The sequence below is a fragment of the Emys orbicularis genome, chromosome 7 (assembly GCF_028017835.1).
Source record: "Emys orbicularis isolate rEmyOrb1 chromosome 7, rEmyOrb1.hap1, whole genome shotgun sequence".
NCBI lineage: Eukaryota > Metazoa > Chordata > Testudines > Emydidae > Emys > Emys orbicularis.
In genome coordinates this window covers 102,993,525-103,009,842 of record NC_088689.1, presented here as the reverse complement: position 1 = coordinate 103,009,842, position 16,318 = coordinate 102,993,525, and the positions used below count along the sequence as shown (strand labels likewise).

General features: G+C 40.3%; 1 protein-coding gene across 1 annotated transcript in view; it reads left to right on the top strand.

The window, feature by feature from the left end:
• BICD2 (BICD cargo adaptor 2) overlaps positions 1 to 16,318 on the top strand; it is a 152,674-nt gene that overhangs the window by 82,203 nt on the left and 54,153 nt on the right. The window contains 1 exon segment of the mRNA XM_065407624.1: positions 10,183 to 10,395. Within this exon segment, the coding sequence (XP_065263696.1) occupies positions 10,183 to 10,395 (213 nt within the window).

Sequence of the window (16,318 nt, the reverse complement as noted above, 5' to 3'; positions counted from 1 at the left end):
CCCCTTTTAATCTGAAGATGCCTAGCTGTGTTTGTTCTAACATTGATACATACTGTCTTGAGGTTGCTTTGTACTTTGGCACCTGATGCCTCTTAATCTTCAAGATGTCATTCTGTTTATTTCTTTACCTTTCTTTTAATCATCATATATCATACATTTTTCATAAGCAGTTTGCTTTCCTCCTTTTTTCCTTCAATCCTTTTCAGTGACACACTTCCATTTACCAATGAGTGTAGCTATAGGCAAGGGAATTTTCTAGTAATTTCCATTAAAACATTTTAATAAAGATGGTTTGGTTTTTCTTTTCTAACTGTTATGTTCATTGTGCAGGGAACTCCCATAATTTCTTCTGTGTAAGATAGAGCTCTTATTTCTGTTGCTGATTAACTGAATTACTGACTCTTGTAACATCTTCAACTTTCTGTGATATTTTTCTTCCATTCAGTGTGCCTAGTTTTAACAAGCCCAGTGGCTTGTCTTTTGCTTCCCATCCCCTAAGCTAAGGGGATGTCTTCACCACAGAGCTAGCTTGGGTGATCGGCACCCAGGTTAGCCTAGCTTGGCTGTGAGCAGCCCTACTGCAAAGCCCTACCCCCAAGTTACTGTGTCCTCTCTGGTGCTGCACTTATCTGTGTGTTGCTAGGATTTCTGGGAGCAAGTCCCATGGGTCTTTCTGCTTGCTCTATGATTCTTTACCAATGAATTGTGGGAAAACTGGTCTGTCCTCCTAGGCACATGGGAGGAATTGGAGAAGGCAATGGAGGACTGTCAGCATTCAAACGATTTAGCCTGTGTCCTCACTTCAAAATGGGTGAGTTACCAGCCCAAGTGAAACTCAGGCTCTAATCCCAAACCCCAGCCGTGGCAGTTAGCTTGGTTTGAAAGCACCACAGAATTTGGGTGAGAGGGTTTGTGTGTAGATGGGAGATGGGTTGGGGGCAACACCCATGTAAGAAACCAGGCTAATTCTGCAGTAAAGACATGCCCAAGAGGCAGCCGTTGTTACTGTTTGCACATAGAAAATTTGTGTACTTTGCTGAGATGGAAGAAAGCCTTTTAAAAAAAAGAATTCCTAGTAATATATCTGATGAAATCACAAATGTTCCTGACTGTTTTTTTAATGAAAAAAGAGCAACTTTTAATTCCCAAAAGTTCTTTAGTACTCCCCACACCCACATCATGTTGTGTATTAGCTGTTCCTTGTGCCATCCCTTAGATTGTTGTTGAATGAACAGTTTATGTGAGACAAAGGGCTGTAAGGCAAACCCAGATGCTGTTCTTGTGTTTTCCAAACTGGTAATCTGCAATAATCAAAGTTTACTATATTATAGTGACCAGTTACTGCCTTGGTAAGTCACTTCAGAGGTGTTTGTTTCCTCCTTTTTTAGTGCATTAGAATAGTTTTGCAGTGTTTCGCTGATGCTAGCCTTTCCAGAATCACGATGGAATATTCATTGGAGAACTGAGGACCTGAGACTCTTTCTCCAGATGTTTCTGTACTTCTGCTTCTGGTCATGTAGACACAGTAAAACGATAGCACAGAGTGTTGGGTTTGATTTTTAAACAGCAATCAAAACCACTGTACACCTTTTCAAATCTCAGAAAAGCCTTGGGCTTTGCTTTGAGTTTTGAGCATTTTAGGGTCAGTTCTGGCCTATCACACTGACTGTTTTAATAGATGTGAGGTTCAGCGCATGAAATTGATTTTGTTCTATGCTTACGCTGAATGGATATGTCACCGACATGCAGAACAGGTTGATAATCTTGGCACTAACCTTCAAAGGGAGAATAGTTGCTTCCTATGATGTTTGTGTATAAGAATCATCCTTAATATTGAGTTACCTTGCTGTCACTGTGCCGTCGGGTAAAAAACCCCCTTCACTTCTGCCAAGAGACTTAAGGTTTGATCCTTTCCTGTAAATACCCAGATGATTTTAGATCTTTGTTGATTAAAATACCAATGAAACTTCACTTTGTATGAGTTTGTATTTTGGAATTGGGTGCGATTTGTATAACCTGTCATTCTTGGCATGGGTCCACTTCATCCCATTACTGTCCTAATTCCTTTTTCCAGTTCTAATCAACTGTGGAGAGCGTTGAATTAGCCCAGTGACGACATAAAAATGGATAATATTATTGCATTTTATCTTTAAAGTTTAAACTAATAGATGTCTCTCCTTGTTTTCATCAATAAAGTTTCTGGGACATTTTAAAGTATAATAGTGGTGGGTTGGTTTTTTTAATGCTTTTTGAATCTACCAATATAAGTAATTTAGCCAAAGTGAAATTTTGTTTAACTGAGAGTTTCTAATCCTCAGACACTGTATGATCTACTTCCTCTCCTTCTCAAATCATCTTAACTTAATGATGATAATATAAAAGGTATTTGCTTTGAACCTGCATCTGCTGCCCTTGCCATCCATGGCAAAACTCCTCTTGACTTCAATAGGACCACAATTTGGCCCTATAACAAGAACACCCTAATGCAAGCAAGATCAACCAGATGCATATATTGGGAAGGGGGGTGGGAGGTGGGAATATATATGTATATATTTTTGTTTGGAGTAGAAAGAGCAGCATTGACATGAGCAAACATTAAAGAAAAGAGAGCCCATTTTATAGAAGATGTTATTTCAACTGGTCAGTCACTTTCTGTATTGTGTTTGCTATTGTTTCAGACATGTAGACTTAGAAAAGAGCTTATTTATTTAGGGCTTGGTCTAATTCCTACTGAAGTGCATGGAAAAACTGGTGTTGTCTACAGTGGGAATTGAATCATACTTGTACAGTTGGTCTTCTCCAACTTCTGCTAATGTCCATGGCTTTCATCAGGAGCTGGATTGGGCCCTTAACACCATTTCTCTTTTTCAGCTTGATACTGCAGCGAGGTACTAATTATGTACCAATCTGTGGCCATACAAATAAACTGTCGGTTGCAAATTAAGCATTGTGACTTTACTGCAGAATAAGCAGAAAGGGAAGATGGGCTGGGAAGGGAATGAATGAGCCCTTAGTTTAAACAGAAATATCTCTAATTAGCAAATATTGCAAGGAAAACTATAGGAAGAAAATGTGAATTGTAAATTGGAGACAGGGCTCAAATCAAAACTCTAGCTCTGAATACACTTGAATGTTGGTGCGTCTGACGTCTAGACATGAATGTTCTGGCTCAGGCCCATCTCTGAGATAAATAGGTTCAAGCAATAAGTTTGAAAGTTTTGATTTCCATGCCTCCCTCCTCCGCGCTCCCTCCCCCGCCCGCATGAAAGTTCTTCCTTAAAGAACAGCTCTGCTTTCACATAGCCCTGCCCAGCCATTTGAGATTTCAGAAGGTAGGATGTTCTTACTACCATGAATGAATTATGAAATGTGCTAGAGAAAGATAACTGTCATAAAACAGCACTCCTCCCTTCTTTCGCAGACTTTCTCTCCGTCCATCTTCTCTCAAGTGGGAAAAGAGGGCGTTGAGAAAGAGGGGGAGAGGTCATTCTCTGTTCCTGCCTGCTGCAGACTTTGTGTAACCGGCCTGAAGTCTCATCTTCTGCTTCCTTATCTGAAAAATAAGGATAGCAGTATTATTTACCTACCTCAACTGGGTGTTGTGAGGCTGACTTCATTAATGGTTTTAAGATACTTGAGATTCTTGGCTGGAAGACACTATATAGGTTTTCAGTAAAAGTGTTTGTTTATTATGATGTAGGTTTAGACTGCAGATGATAGGATTTTCTTTCTTGCGCTGTTGCCAATTGCTGTGTCCAGATTTATTGTACACCACTGATTTGTGATGTATTGATGTTTACCAAATCTGATAAAGTAATTCACCTTTACGGTCCATTACTATTAAGATGAAAGCATGAAAAGGCTCTGAACACCCTAAACTTGTAGGAGGTGTGGATCTGAATTTTGTGACTTGGACCCATCTTAGAACAAAACACAAGTTTTTTTTGTTTTTTGTTTTTTTAAGGTTGGGGGAGTTGGAAAGGAGAAGCTATATGCATGAGAGATTTTTTGTTTGTAGCAATAGATGCTGACGATCATGTTGTCGAAAAGAGGCATCATGTGATGCTGGCTGGCTGTGTGGGTTGCTTTCAAGCCTACTTTGCTCATACTTAAACAACACTGAATATTTTTAAAGCATTGGGCACCTGTTTCTCCACTGCCTGGCATCTAGCGTAGTCATTTTTCACCAGCAAAATGTGGGTGTAAAATGCTGCCACTGCCATGCCGGAGAATTCTGACTTTGGTAGCATTTTATATTCCTTGTACTGGTGTAAAGAGATGGTTACCCAAAGCCTGGGGCTGGGCAGTAGAGGAGAATGTTTCCCCCCTGGTTGCTCAGTGTTAAAATAAGAAGCCATTTTTACTGTCTCTCTTGTTCTGGGCTGCCTCCCATAATATTAGTGCCACAAATGATACCGGACTAGACAAACCTGTACGGTAAATCCTGTGTTGCTCATTTCAGAAAAATAGCTGCCACCAGCAGTGAGATCAAGCATCAGCTGTTATTAAGCAAATTAAAATATCAAAGTTCTTTTTCCCTTCTGAACTTCCGTATTATTGGGCGCAGTAAAATGGTTATGGTTAATCTTTCAAAATGAGTTTAGCTAATTTTTAGTATTATGCTTTCAACTATTAGGAGAGAGGACGGTAAAATTGGTAACTGTAATTTGATTTATTATTTTTTCAATCACTTCATATAAAATTCCATGTGCGCCTTCAGTGTTTTACCCTTGAAGTGCAGCTAATGTATGGTGGTCATGGTGGGAGACTCAGTGGGACTAAATACCCACCACGCTTACTGATTGGTAGTGTGCTGCTTTCCCAGATTGCAGTTGGTTGATGAGTTTCTCCTTGAGCTTGCAGGACAATTGTCCACAGCATTCAACCTCCTGGAGTTCAAATATTCATTTACAGATGCAATCCAGAGGGTTCAGAACTGTAATAATTCAGGAAGTTTGCAATCCTATGTGCAGAAGGAGTTTTGTTTCATGTGATATTATGACGACGACCTCAGTTTCATGAGTAAAATGTTCCTTATTTTTAATGTAAGCTAGGAGGAAATAAACAGATTTGTCTGGGACAGAAGTATATGTGGGTCTAAGTAAAACATCCTTCCATAATGAGGAACAGTTCAGAGGCATACAGATGGCAACAAATAGTAGCACTGTACTGATGTATGGAAGTGCTTTGCTTATGTAGCTGGCAACACCTACATCTGGCTAAATAAGTAAAGAACACTTTTGACTCCTACTGCTGACTTCATCCTAGAAAAGAAGACCAGTATAGTGGGAAGGACAGGCCAGAGAGAGCTCTGGTAGTTCTTTTAATGTTGGTATCTCCCAGAATTTAGAGTCACCATCCACCAAAACCTGTATGGATTTTGGTAGCTTGCTACACTAATATGCAGGAAAAAGTGTGTGTCTCTCTCTCTGTGTGTATAAATTAACATATATCACACACACAAACTGAGTGAAAAGAACATTATTACGGTTGCAAACTCAAGCACTCAAAAGTTAGAAAATGGGAGAAATAAAGTTGGCTGCAAGGGGGCTTGCATAAAGTGTATGCAAGGGGGCATACACTCGGCCCCCTTGTGTGTATGCATTATGAAATCCTCCTTAATTGCATGGCCGCATAGTAGTCACATACCTTCGATTTTTGAATTATCCAGTCAGGGTTGCATTTTAGTGACACTTAAAAACGCTCTTCTACTATGATCCCTTTATAACTGGCCTCCTTCCTCTTCTAGGCTACTGCCACACTAGAAAGTTTACAGCGGTGCAGCTTGCTGCTGCAAGCTCTGCTATTGTAGCTACTCTAAGCCAGTGGGAGAGAGCTCTCCCGTCGGCTTAACCACTCCAGCCCCCGCGAGCGGCGGCAGCTCTCCCCCTGACATAGCACTGTCCACACCCGCACTTAAGTCAATGTCACTTAGGTTGCTTGGGGGTGGGAGGAGGTGATTTATTCAGCCCTCTGAGCGACATAAATTATGCTGACATAAGCTGTAGCGTAGACGTGCCCCATGATATTTCTTTGTGCAGTTAGCACTTAGATGTTTACCTCCACTTTTTTCTTAAAAGCCTCAGGAAAATGCCGGTATTTGAAGCTTGTTAATCACAGCACAATAACCAGGTAATTTAGTAGGCGAAAGCAAAATGAGCATTCAGTAGAGGAGTAAGAGAAGCATTACTTAATCAACTCTGAATTCTCCCCATCCCCCCACTGATTCTTGCATCTAAATAGCAAAGAAAGTAAAAGGAGGCTGTGAACACCACTGGTTTTAATGGTGCTTTAATGTTCATGGGTTTCATGCATGCTACTAAAACCTGTTTTTCTCATAACGTATGATTTTTAAGACAGACCTGGACCATAGCCATGGATGGTAATTACATTTTATGGACATCTGGGTTAAAATAAAATTTCCCATTCCACATAGCCTATTACAGTTATGTAAATAGTTAGTCGTAACATGAACATATGGGATCCCCACTATTAAGTAGAAGAGAGGCACAGTGAGACATGGTTAAAAATGGGAGAACTCTCAATTTTTTTTTTCTTTAGGCATCTTTAGTATTAGAGAAAGGTACCAGGCTGACAGCTTTGTGAGTAAAGGATTCTGGTATATAGTAAGTGTATGCAATAAGTGTATCTTGGATAGTAGCAGCATGTATTTACCGTAGTGCCCTGCCTCAACCTTATTCTGGGTGGACCACACGCTGGAGTTTAGGAAATAGTTAGGTCTCCTTCCCCATACAACCTTTGATTCCTGCTCAAATCACCAAGAAGGGTGTCTGTTGTGATGGTTGGCTTTGTGATGGGGTTACCTATTCACTGTACAGAAACTACTAACCTCCTTCAGACAGGACATCCTACAGCCGTTGGATGGTAAGGACGGTTAAGTCTTTTAGGCCTTTATCTTGCAATGTGATGCATGTGGGTCTTCACTGGGACTTGGCACAGGATAAATTGTGGGACTGGGACCTTAGTCACTGTTGACTTCAGTCACAATTTTGCAATCAGTCCATGTGAGCAGAATTTATTTATTTGTCACAATTTATAACAACATATTGCATGATACTGCAGAATTAAGAGAAGGCCCAGAGAAAACACTCAGAATAATCAGGGGAATGGGAAAACTCTTATATGAAGAGAGATTGAAAAGATTGGGATAGTTTACCTTGGAAAGGAGATGAACAAGAGTAAAAATGATAGAAGCATATAAAATAACAAAGGTTTCGAGAAGGTAGATCAGGAACTTCTGTTCTCTCTATCTCATAACACAAGAACAAGGGGACAGTCAATGGAATTAAAAAATGACAAATTTGAATTTATTAAATGGAAAGATATTTTCACACAACGTGTGATTAAACCGTGGAACTCATTGCCACAGGATGCCATCATGGAGACCATAAACAGAGCAAGATTCTAAAAGAGTTAGAATAGGTTATATGGATAACAACAATATCCAGAGTTATAATCATTAATGACCATTTACATTTTGGAAGAGATATTAAGCCTCATGCTTCAGGGTTTAAGCCAATCTCGCAACTACTAGAGATTAGGAGGTTTCTTGCACCTTCTCTGAAGTATCTGGCACTGGCAACTGTTGGAGACAGAATACTGGACTAAAAGGACCACTGATCTGATGCAGTATGGCAATTGCTATGTTCCTATGATCTTGGCCATAGGTTGTATTTGCACCAGTGAAGTGATGATGAAATACTTCATTGCACGTGAGAGTCATTAACTCCTACAAGAAATCCTAAACTTGACACCTGTGTCCAAAGGATTAAATGTAAACTAGTCATTGCTCTCAAGAATTTCTCTGTAGATAATTTACTAAATAATTTGTTTTAATTTTGCTTAGACTTTTTTTTAATGGGTGATCAGAAATGGATTTAAGTTGTTGTAACCTGCTTAGTGTTAGCAGCCTACTGGTAAGAAAAGCCCATCATATTGAAAACAGTTGATTTTACTGGTGGATTTTACTGGTGGATGTCAGAGCCTCTTTCTCCATATTGTAGACTTACAATAAATGCAGGTCCATAACAGACTGATTTTAATTCTTGGGGGGGGGAAATGTCAGTGTGTTGAGGAGAAGCAGCTATGTTTTTTTGCCATCCCTCTGACACTTATGGAGATCTGAGGTATTAGGCTTTTAAGCTGCTTTGTACAGTTGAAACTCATTTGACAACGACTTGCACAGATGGTGCTTTACTTTCCGTCTGAAATGTGACGCTTTTTAATTTCCCTTGGGTTGGCTGAGTGAATCTGGCCAGAATTTCCTCAGTGGATATATGTCAGCTGCTCTCTGATTTGCTTATCTGAAATCGAATTCACTATGATAAGAGCAGTAAGTGGGTGCCTTTAATACTGGACTGGGCAGACATTATCAATCATCTGTTTCAGCCCTGGTGTATTCAGTAAGTACTGTATCAGTAAATGCTTCCTATCTAATATGCAGAAGAATGAAATGCTGAAACCTACTTATATATATTGGAAGCAAATTTCCTTTTGTGATGATAGGATACATTTGAAGAGCAGAGGAAAAAATAGTTAATGGAAAAAATTTACAGTTGACTAGACAAGGAGTTTCCTTTGGAAAGGAGATGCTAGTTTGTCTTTGATTTGGCTTAAAGCATACTATTAATATTAGCTGTAAAAAAACCTGCCTTATGGAGACTGGCACCCTGAAAACTCTGCTGGCACCTGGAAGCCCCAAATTCATCTTGGAATGGACTGGGGCACAAACACATACAGTAGTTTAAAGATAGCATTCATTAATCTCATTGACTCCAGTCCATCTGTCAGGCAGATTGTTACCAGTATATACCTACTTAAATTGTTAAGAAACCCTTTGCTTTATAATGTGTTTTAGTGAAAGCAATTGACTGGGCTCTAAAAACAGGTTCTGCCATCCAATGCTCACTGAGTCGATAAGACCTACATGCTTACATCTCAAAGGAGAATTTTGCTGAGAGATGCTTTTCCCATCACAAATGAAAACCAGGAAACAGAACAGCCTATTAGCGTAAAATCTGTTTTCCATGATTCAGTCTTCACAGCGCTGGACCTGACCACTTACACTGTATACCATGCCTTGGGGGGAAGGGGACAAGGGAGGGGGGATAAAAGTATTTTATCTGATCATCACACAGAGATATCTTGTCCAGTTGGAGACTAAGGTCTTGATTCAGCAAAGCGTTTGAAAACATGCTTAAGTGCCATTAGTCAATGAGATGTAAGCGTGTGCTTAATTTTAAGCATGTGCATAATCCCATCAAGTGTTTTGTTGAATTGGGACCCTGAATGCTGATCCACACCACAAATATGGGTAGTGTTGGCAAGAGGATTTGACATAAAACCTGGATAAACTGCAATGTTTGTTTAAAGATCCATCTTCTCTTCAGAGCTAGAAGTTGAACCAGGAAATAAAGTCACTTGTTGTGGCAACAGCAAATTTAAGAACTGGTCCACTACCTCCCTATTTTGAGTACCTGTGCTCATGCTGTATGAAGGCGGTAGATTTTACTAATATGTATGGTATACAAAAGGAGATCCTTCATTACTATAGTGAGCCATTGTTTGATATTGCCCATTTTAACAGTTATCCAGTCCAGATTTTAATGGAATCCCCTAAATTGGTTGTTTTTCCTTGTGTACAAAATGTAGGTTTTGGCATAGCATTTAGACTAAAATGGCAGCCACAAAAATGATGAGTAAACTATCAACATTGGAATTTCAAGCAGTGTGAAATATAGTAGATAGTCCCTCAGGTATGTGAATGTATCCATGGTTCTATAGGTGTATTTGTTCATGCATCATGAATAAGTCACTGGGAACACCATTGGGGCCCTATCCTGCTATTTTCAGGGGCCTTGCTTGGGCAAAACGGTTTCCAATTACAGGGTCAGGTCCTTATCCGCACACAGCCAGAGCCTCAGCTGGTATACATCAGCGTAGCTCCTTTGAAGTCAATGCAAGCTAAGCCGGTTTGCCTCAGTTAACGATCTGCCCTGGAATGGAGAGATTGAAGTGCAAGAAAAGATTATTTAATTATTTATTTTGCAGTTCTGAAATGTGGAAATGTGTGTGAACTATTGAAATGGAAGTAATTTTTATGCAAAGGTCGAGGTGTTAATTAATCAAAGATATCTTTTTTTTTTTTTCTGACCATCCTAGGCTTTTGGGCAGGCTCATACCAACCACAAGAAGGTAGCAGCCGATGGAGAGAGCAGGGAGGAGACCTTGATTCAGGAGTCTGCTACCAAAGAAGAGTACTACATGAAAAAAGTAATGGAGCTGCAGACTGAGCTAAAGCAGCTGAAGAATGTCCTTGCCAACACCCAGTCTGAAAATGAACGCCTTAATTCTGTCGCACAGGAGCTGAAAGAGGTAAGGGCGAATGGATGCTGTGCATCATAGCATGAACTGCAAGAACATTTTGTTTCTCCCATTGTGAAATCATAGTGTTCTACTTCATACCTGTGAAGTCATCCTGGGTCAGTATTCAGTGTATTCACCTCGCAGCCAGTAGGACAGGGTGTCGCTCTTGGGACTGTAAGAAAGCACTGTATCCAGCTAAGAAACAGGAAAATTGCTTAGCTCAGGCATAAAGAATCTCCTGACTCGGTTCTGTCTTGGCTTGCACCCTGGCAGCAACTTCTACAGTGAAATCAATGTGTGAGATGGGACAGAATTTGGCCCCTTTGTTTATAGTTAACTTAGAACTTCCTGCAGCCTAACTTGAAAAGACACACATGCATGGGATGAAAACCTTGAACTTGGTTACTGTCAAGGTCCTAATATGATTTCTTTGTGTTATAGTTATAAGTTTGTATTTATCTCATGGTAACAGAGTGCTTTTCATAGGTCACTTGAATTGCTGTCGCAAGAGATCTGACCCTTTTATTTCAATCCTGATCATAATATTCCTTTAGTGTTATGGCTGCACAATATTAATAGTGCTGGGCTAGCAGGAAGGAGAAAATAGAGAAGTATAACTTATTAAACAAACAATTCCATTATTTATGAACTCATTTATAGTTCAAATAAAAACAAAATCACACAGGTATGGAGAGAGGTGAAACCGGTAACATTTTGAGTTTAAAGTTCACTGATGTTAAACAGTTCCTTAAATTTAGATAGGATAAAAAAGTCTAAAAGCAATAAATTGCAGGTAAGTTATTTCATAATTGTTTATTATGAGACTTCTTGCACCTGCCTTTGAATCCTTGGATACTGGACTGGTGGGGTAGTTCCTATATAGGTTAGTTATCTGATACCTCTGGTATATATTTCACATTGCTAAGTGACTTACAGAGGCGCCTGGTTTAGTTTTCTTTCTCTTCTCTATAATTGAATGGCATATACATGGAAAATACGTGGCAGGAGAAATTATGCAGAAGTGGGAAATCTTAAATTGAGTCCTTCTGGAAAATTCTATTATTTCAGCACAGTAGAATAGAATCTGTCAATACCTAGCCTTTTTAGTATAACAGCATGGGGATTTGCAGCATGAATTACTACAAGTTATTGAACAGGAATAATCTAACTCTCGTCTATTGCTGATTGTGTGCCATGATCGCAGGATTGTAAAGCTGGAGCCCAGCCATGCTGATATGCTCAGGCAACATGAGCATATGAACCAGTCTCTGCAAGTACATGCAAAGCTATCATGTATTTATTTCCTACCATTAAGATCAGTTTAAATCCTTTCCCGTCTCCCCCCCCCCCCCCAAAAAAAAAAACCAGCCAGGGCTTTGTGCACTTAATGAAATTCCAAATGTTCCTTAAAACATGCTGATAGGCAGATTTCAATCCAAAATCAATGAGTCACCAGCTGTAGTTGATGATGTTTTTTGTACTGTCATGCAGAAACAACTCTACCTAATTTACTTGGAGGCATGATCATGTTGATTAATAAAATGTTGTCATGCTTGCATTAGGACAAGCTGTTTAGCTTGATTCAGGTCCATCCCTCCCCAGTACATACACGCTGTTTTCATGAGATGGAAACTTTTTTTGTAGATTTGTTCCGAGAGAGCTGAGGAGCTCTAAAGAGGGAAGCAATGACATCAGATCACTCATGGGAACTCTGGGAGATTCTTCTTCTGTTTAAAAAAGGAAGTTTGAAGTTTTCTGTGTTTGGAGTGGGAAAATCTGCTGAATTTCTTCACCTTCTACTTCTGACTAGAAATCAGCTGAGAGAATAATGCAAAGAATGTAATTTCATGGTTGACTATAAATTTTAAATGGATAAATTAAACTCTGAGTAATCCTGCTTTTAAAAAAATCTTTGAAGTTTGCAGAACAGTGTATTTTGCTATAGTATGTGTGTATTCTAAGATTTTGACCCCTGCTGATGAGTTTGAGTACTTAAGGATAATGCTGCTTTAAAAAGAGTGGTTGTATGTCATTTCCTCTCTGTCATCTCATTGCTTTTCTCTTTTTCCCATTTAAGTCCCAGCTGTTTCTTCTGCTAGGAAAAAAATAACACAAGGCCTTTAATGTTAAAGTGAAAACATCTGGGCCAGCTGGCTAATATATTTTTAGGATTCCCCTCCTGTGAAGGTGCATGCCTCTGTACCACATTTAAATTTAAACTATCCCGTAATTACCATTGTTAGCTGTAATGTTGAGGCAGCGCATGTGAACAACGTTGTATTAGCTATCACAAGTTCTCCAGTTTATTTGGAGTCAAGTCAAAATGCAGCAAATGTCTAACCTGACAGACTCACCATTTTCCAAAGCAGTGGGTCAAGAAGTGGCAGAACTTCAAATAATTCCTATTTCGTCGTCATCTTCTTCAGTGTGTTGAATAGCTAAATCGTTTTGCTACTTGATTGAGTGAAACTGGGAAGAGACATACAGGCTTCTCTTTCTATTAATATTATGGATACAGTACATACAAGTGAGTTTATTCAAAGCCATTAGAGGGGAGAATTGGAGGAGATTGTTGAGGAAAGTCTCCCCACTCCATTCACCATGCAGGCACGGACAGCCTTAGATTTGCATGGAGAGACAGACACCAGACCATAGTCCAAAGAGACTCCATTCCCTGTGAATTATCCCTCTCAACAGCAACATAGAAGGCATAGGGGTGTAGCTAATTGGTCAATGACTATACAGACAGATCCATTGGCTAACACCAACCGTGGAGGAGAACTATCCAGGTCACAGACACTACTGCAATTTGCCCCTCTCCCCCCATCCCCTGTAAGAGTCCCTGTGCAGGATTTGGCCCATTCAGTGTGTATGTTTGGGAAGTTCTGCTTTACTACTATTAGACAGATTTCTTCAAAAGGAATTGACTGGCTCCCGAGATCTCTAATGGAACAGAGTGTTGTTCGCCGCCTCTTTGTTCATTTCAGATCTGGTCCAGGCTGGTAGTGACTAGTTACCTCATGAAGGAGGGTGTTTTGTCAATGAGATCTGAGATGGCTTCAGTCCATTTCTTAGTGGAGGTGCCCATATAGCAAAACTGTAAAGAAGTTGAGAATTTAATGGACAAGGAGACTGAATCCCAATCTCATTTTTAGAAGTGATATATTTGGCAGGGTTGATGGGGAAGCTAGCACTACCCATGCAATAACCTATTGTGTGGATATAGGCCTTCAGTTTCCATGCTTGTCAACCTGGTGTCCTTTTATTTAATCTCAACATAAAAGAAAGATCAATCTATCCTCAATAACAGAACAGGGAAGTGGTTTTACTGAGACTGATTAGCAACTCACTTTTGAGTTATAATGGACAATATTAGTGGTCATGTAACATAGCAGGATGTTGTTGACATTGGATGCCTAAAGTAATTAATAGATTCCAAGGCAAGAAGAGACCATTGTGATCATCTAGTCTGACCTCCTGTGTAACACAGGCCATAGAACTTCCCCAGAATAATTCGCAAAACATATCTTTAAGAAAAACATCCAAGATTGATTTAAAAATTGTCAGCAATGGGGAATCCACCATGACCATGGTAAGTTGTTCCAATGGCTAATTATTCTCATTGTTAAAAATTTACACTTTATTTTCAGTCTAAAGTTCTAGAACAATCATCTACCTCATGCTGTTGTCACCATCAGAAGCTGTGTCCAAAAGGGGATGTGCAATAAAACTGTCTTCTCATAAGCACTCATGTGGAGGTGATCAGTGTTTTGCTAAGGAGAAAATGACCTCTGGTACACCTGAAGTTGCTGAAGTTGATCCAAATGTTTTTGACAGTTTTCCGTTGAATTATCTAGTTCAGTCCTGTTGAGACAGGTTGGCAGGGTGGTTACCAGATGTGAATTCAAGTGCTGCCATTAGCTAGCTCAGCAGCTCTTGTGCCCTGGAGGAGTCATTGGAGGGAAACCTCCTGAACAATTAATAATTACCACTCCCTTTTCTCTTCTTTCATCTCTTCTGCATTTTAGCAGTAGGATTGCAAAGCAGATTATTCCAACCTCACATTAGCCACGTACAGTAGATAGGAGCCAAAAAATAATTGAGCAGTGCTTTCCCAGGACAGCATGGAAAGTGAGATGCCTCAGTTATATAAACTGAAGAAGAAAAAATGTCTCAAAACAATTGACTGTATTGTTTCAGTATCTGGGTTTAAAAAAATCAAACTATTTAAGTACTAGGCTGGCTAAAATGACATGGCTCTATATAATCTGCAGAAAATTATGCTTGAAAAACAAAACTCTCTTATTCAGGGTTATCAGGAAGGTATGAACAAGCTTCATTCCTTTAAAACCATAAAGTGGTAGTTATTTTCCTAAGGAAGCTTTTTGTGTTGCTTTGTTCTGTATTATCAGTCATCTTTGCTTGGCTGCGCTATATAAGAAAAAATGCATGTCAAACTGCAGGATAATCTACAAAATGCAGTTTCCTGATCCTGCTACCTGCAGGGATTTCTCCCTTTGCTCCCCCTAATCCCACCTAGTTTTTGTTTACTTTTTTTTTTTTTTCATGGTTAATGCTGACTAATTTTTTTTATTTTTATTTTTTGCTCCCAAAAGTATTGTCCTGTGGGAGGAGTCAGAGTTTAATAAAAATATATTTGCAGAGGGGCAACATTTTGTACATGACAGTTTTGTTTATTTCCTAAGACCAACCCTTTCTCCTTTGGGGACAAAGAAACTGTGGAGGCGATGTAGGGTAGCAGGTTAATGTTGTATTAAGGAATTAACCCAGTCATGTGGAAGAGAAAAGGGCACTAAGTGCAATAAGTATCCAGTGCTACATCAGCCCTGTACTGATGGGCAAGCTTTCTGGCTTCAACTCATGCTCTAGGCAGCAATTCCCTTTTGTGTCTTCCGCCACGCCCAGCTAGGCTGCACAGTAGCTCCTCCTGTTGACAATATTTATGTACTGTCTGCAGCCTAGACTTCTGCCTTTTTTAAGGGCAGGGAGATGTTCGGAAGGCTCTCTCTGGGCCTGCTTACCAGGCAGGATTTTTGTCTTTTTCTCTCCCTCTTTCTAAGCAGCATTTCCAACAGGGAGAGGGCACTAGCCTAAGGTAGGAGCAGCATTTGCTCAGTGCCAGCAGCATTTGCAGTGTGGTCCAGCCCTCGGATCCTCTCCTTTTTAATGGCAGGAGTCTGCAGCGCTTCCCCCAGCCAGCAGCGGTGCTAGAAAAAGTAATGTAGAGGGCTTTCAGGTCAGTTTGCTGAAGCAGGGCTTTTCCTCCTGTTGCTTTTACCATTTGAGCTGGAGCATGGCTTCACGAACAAAGGCCTGGGGCAGTCAGAGAGGAAAGGGAATGCCAAGGGTTGGGGAACCCTCCCAGACAGCTGCTGTGGCAAAACATCTCAACAGGGAGGGCAAAAGCCCCTGTGCTTGGGGCTCTCAAAATGTTGCCTCTCTTGATCACTCTCCCCTAAGGGATCAGCCAAGGGTTTGCTTCCTGGAGGCAGCACTGACTCTTTCGCCTAGCCCTGAGACCCCAGACTAAGTCAGGCAACCCCTCAGGGTCAAAAGCTTCATGTTTGCTCTGGGCCTTCATAGAGTGTGAGATCATGGTCACGCTCCCCCCATAAGGCTCCCAGTAGGCCCAGCTCACATAGATGCCTGCCAGTGGTCTTGGGTCCTTTAGTTACTTGAGCCCTAGAGGTGGCAACGTCACCGATTCGAGATCAGTTTCCTGGGTGTTGAGTCTTGACATTAAAATACAGAACTGGAGATGGGAAAGAAGTTGCTGAAAAGCACGGAGCCTGCTCATTTCATAGCAGTTTGTCTGTGGGGAGGGTGTTTTGATTTCTAGCAAGTGTGTATTTTTAGGTGCCAACGTTGTCACCATGGTAGCCCATTAAGCTGGCTATTAAACTCAAAGCGC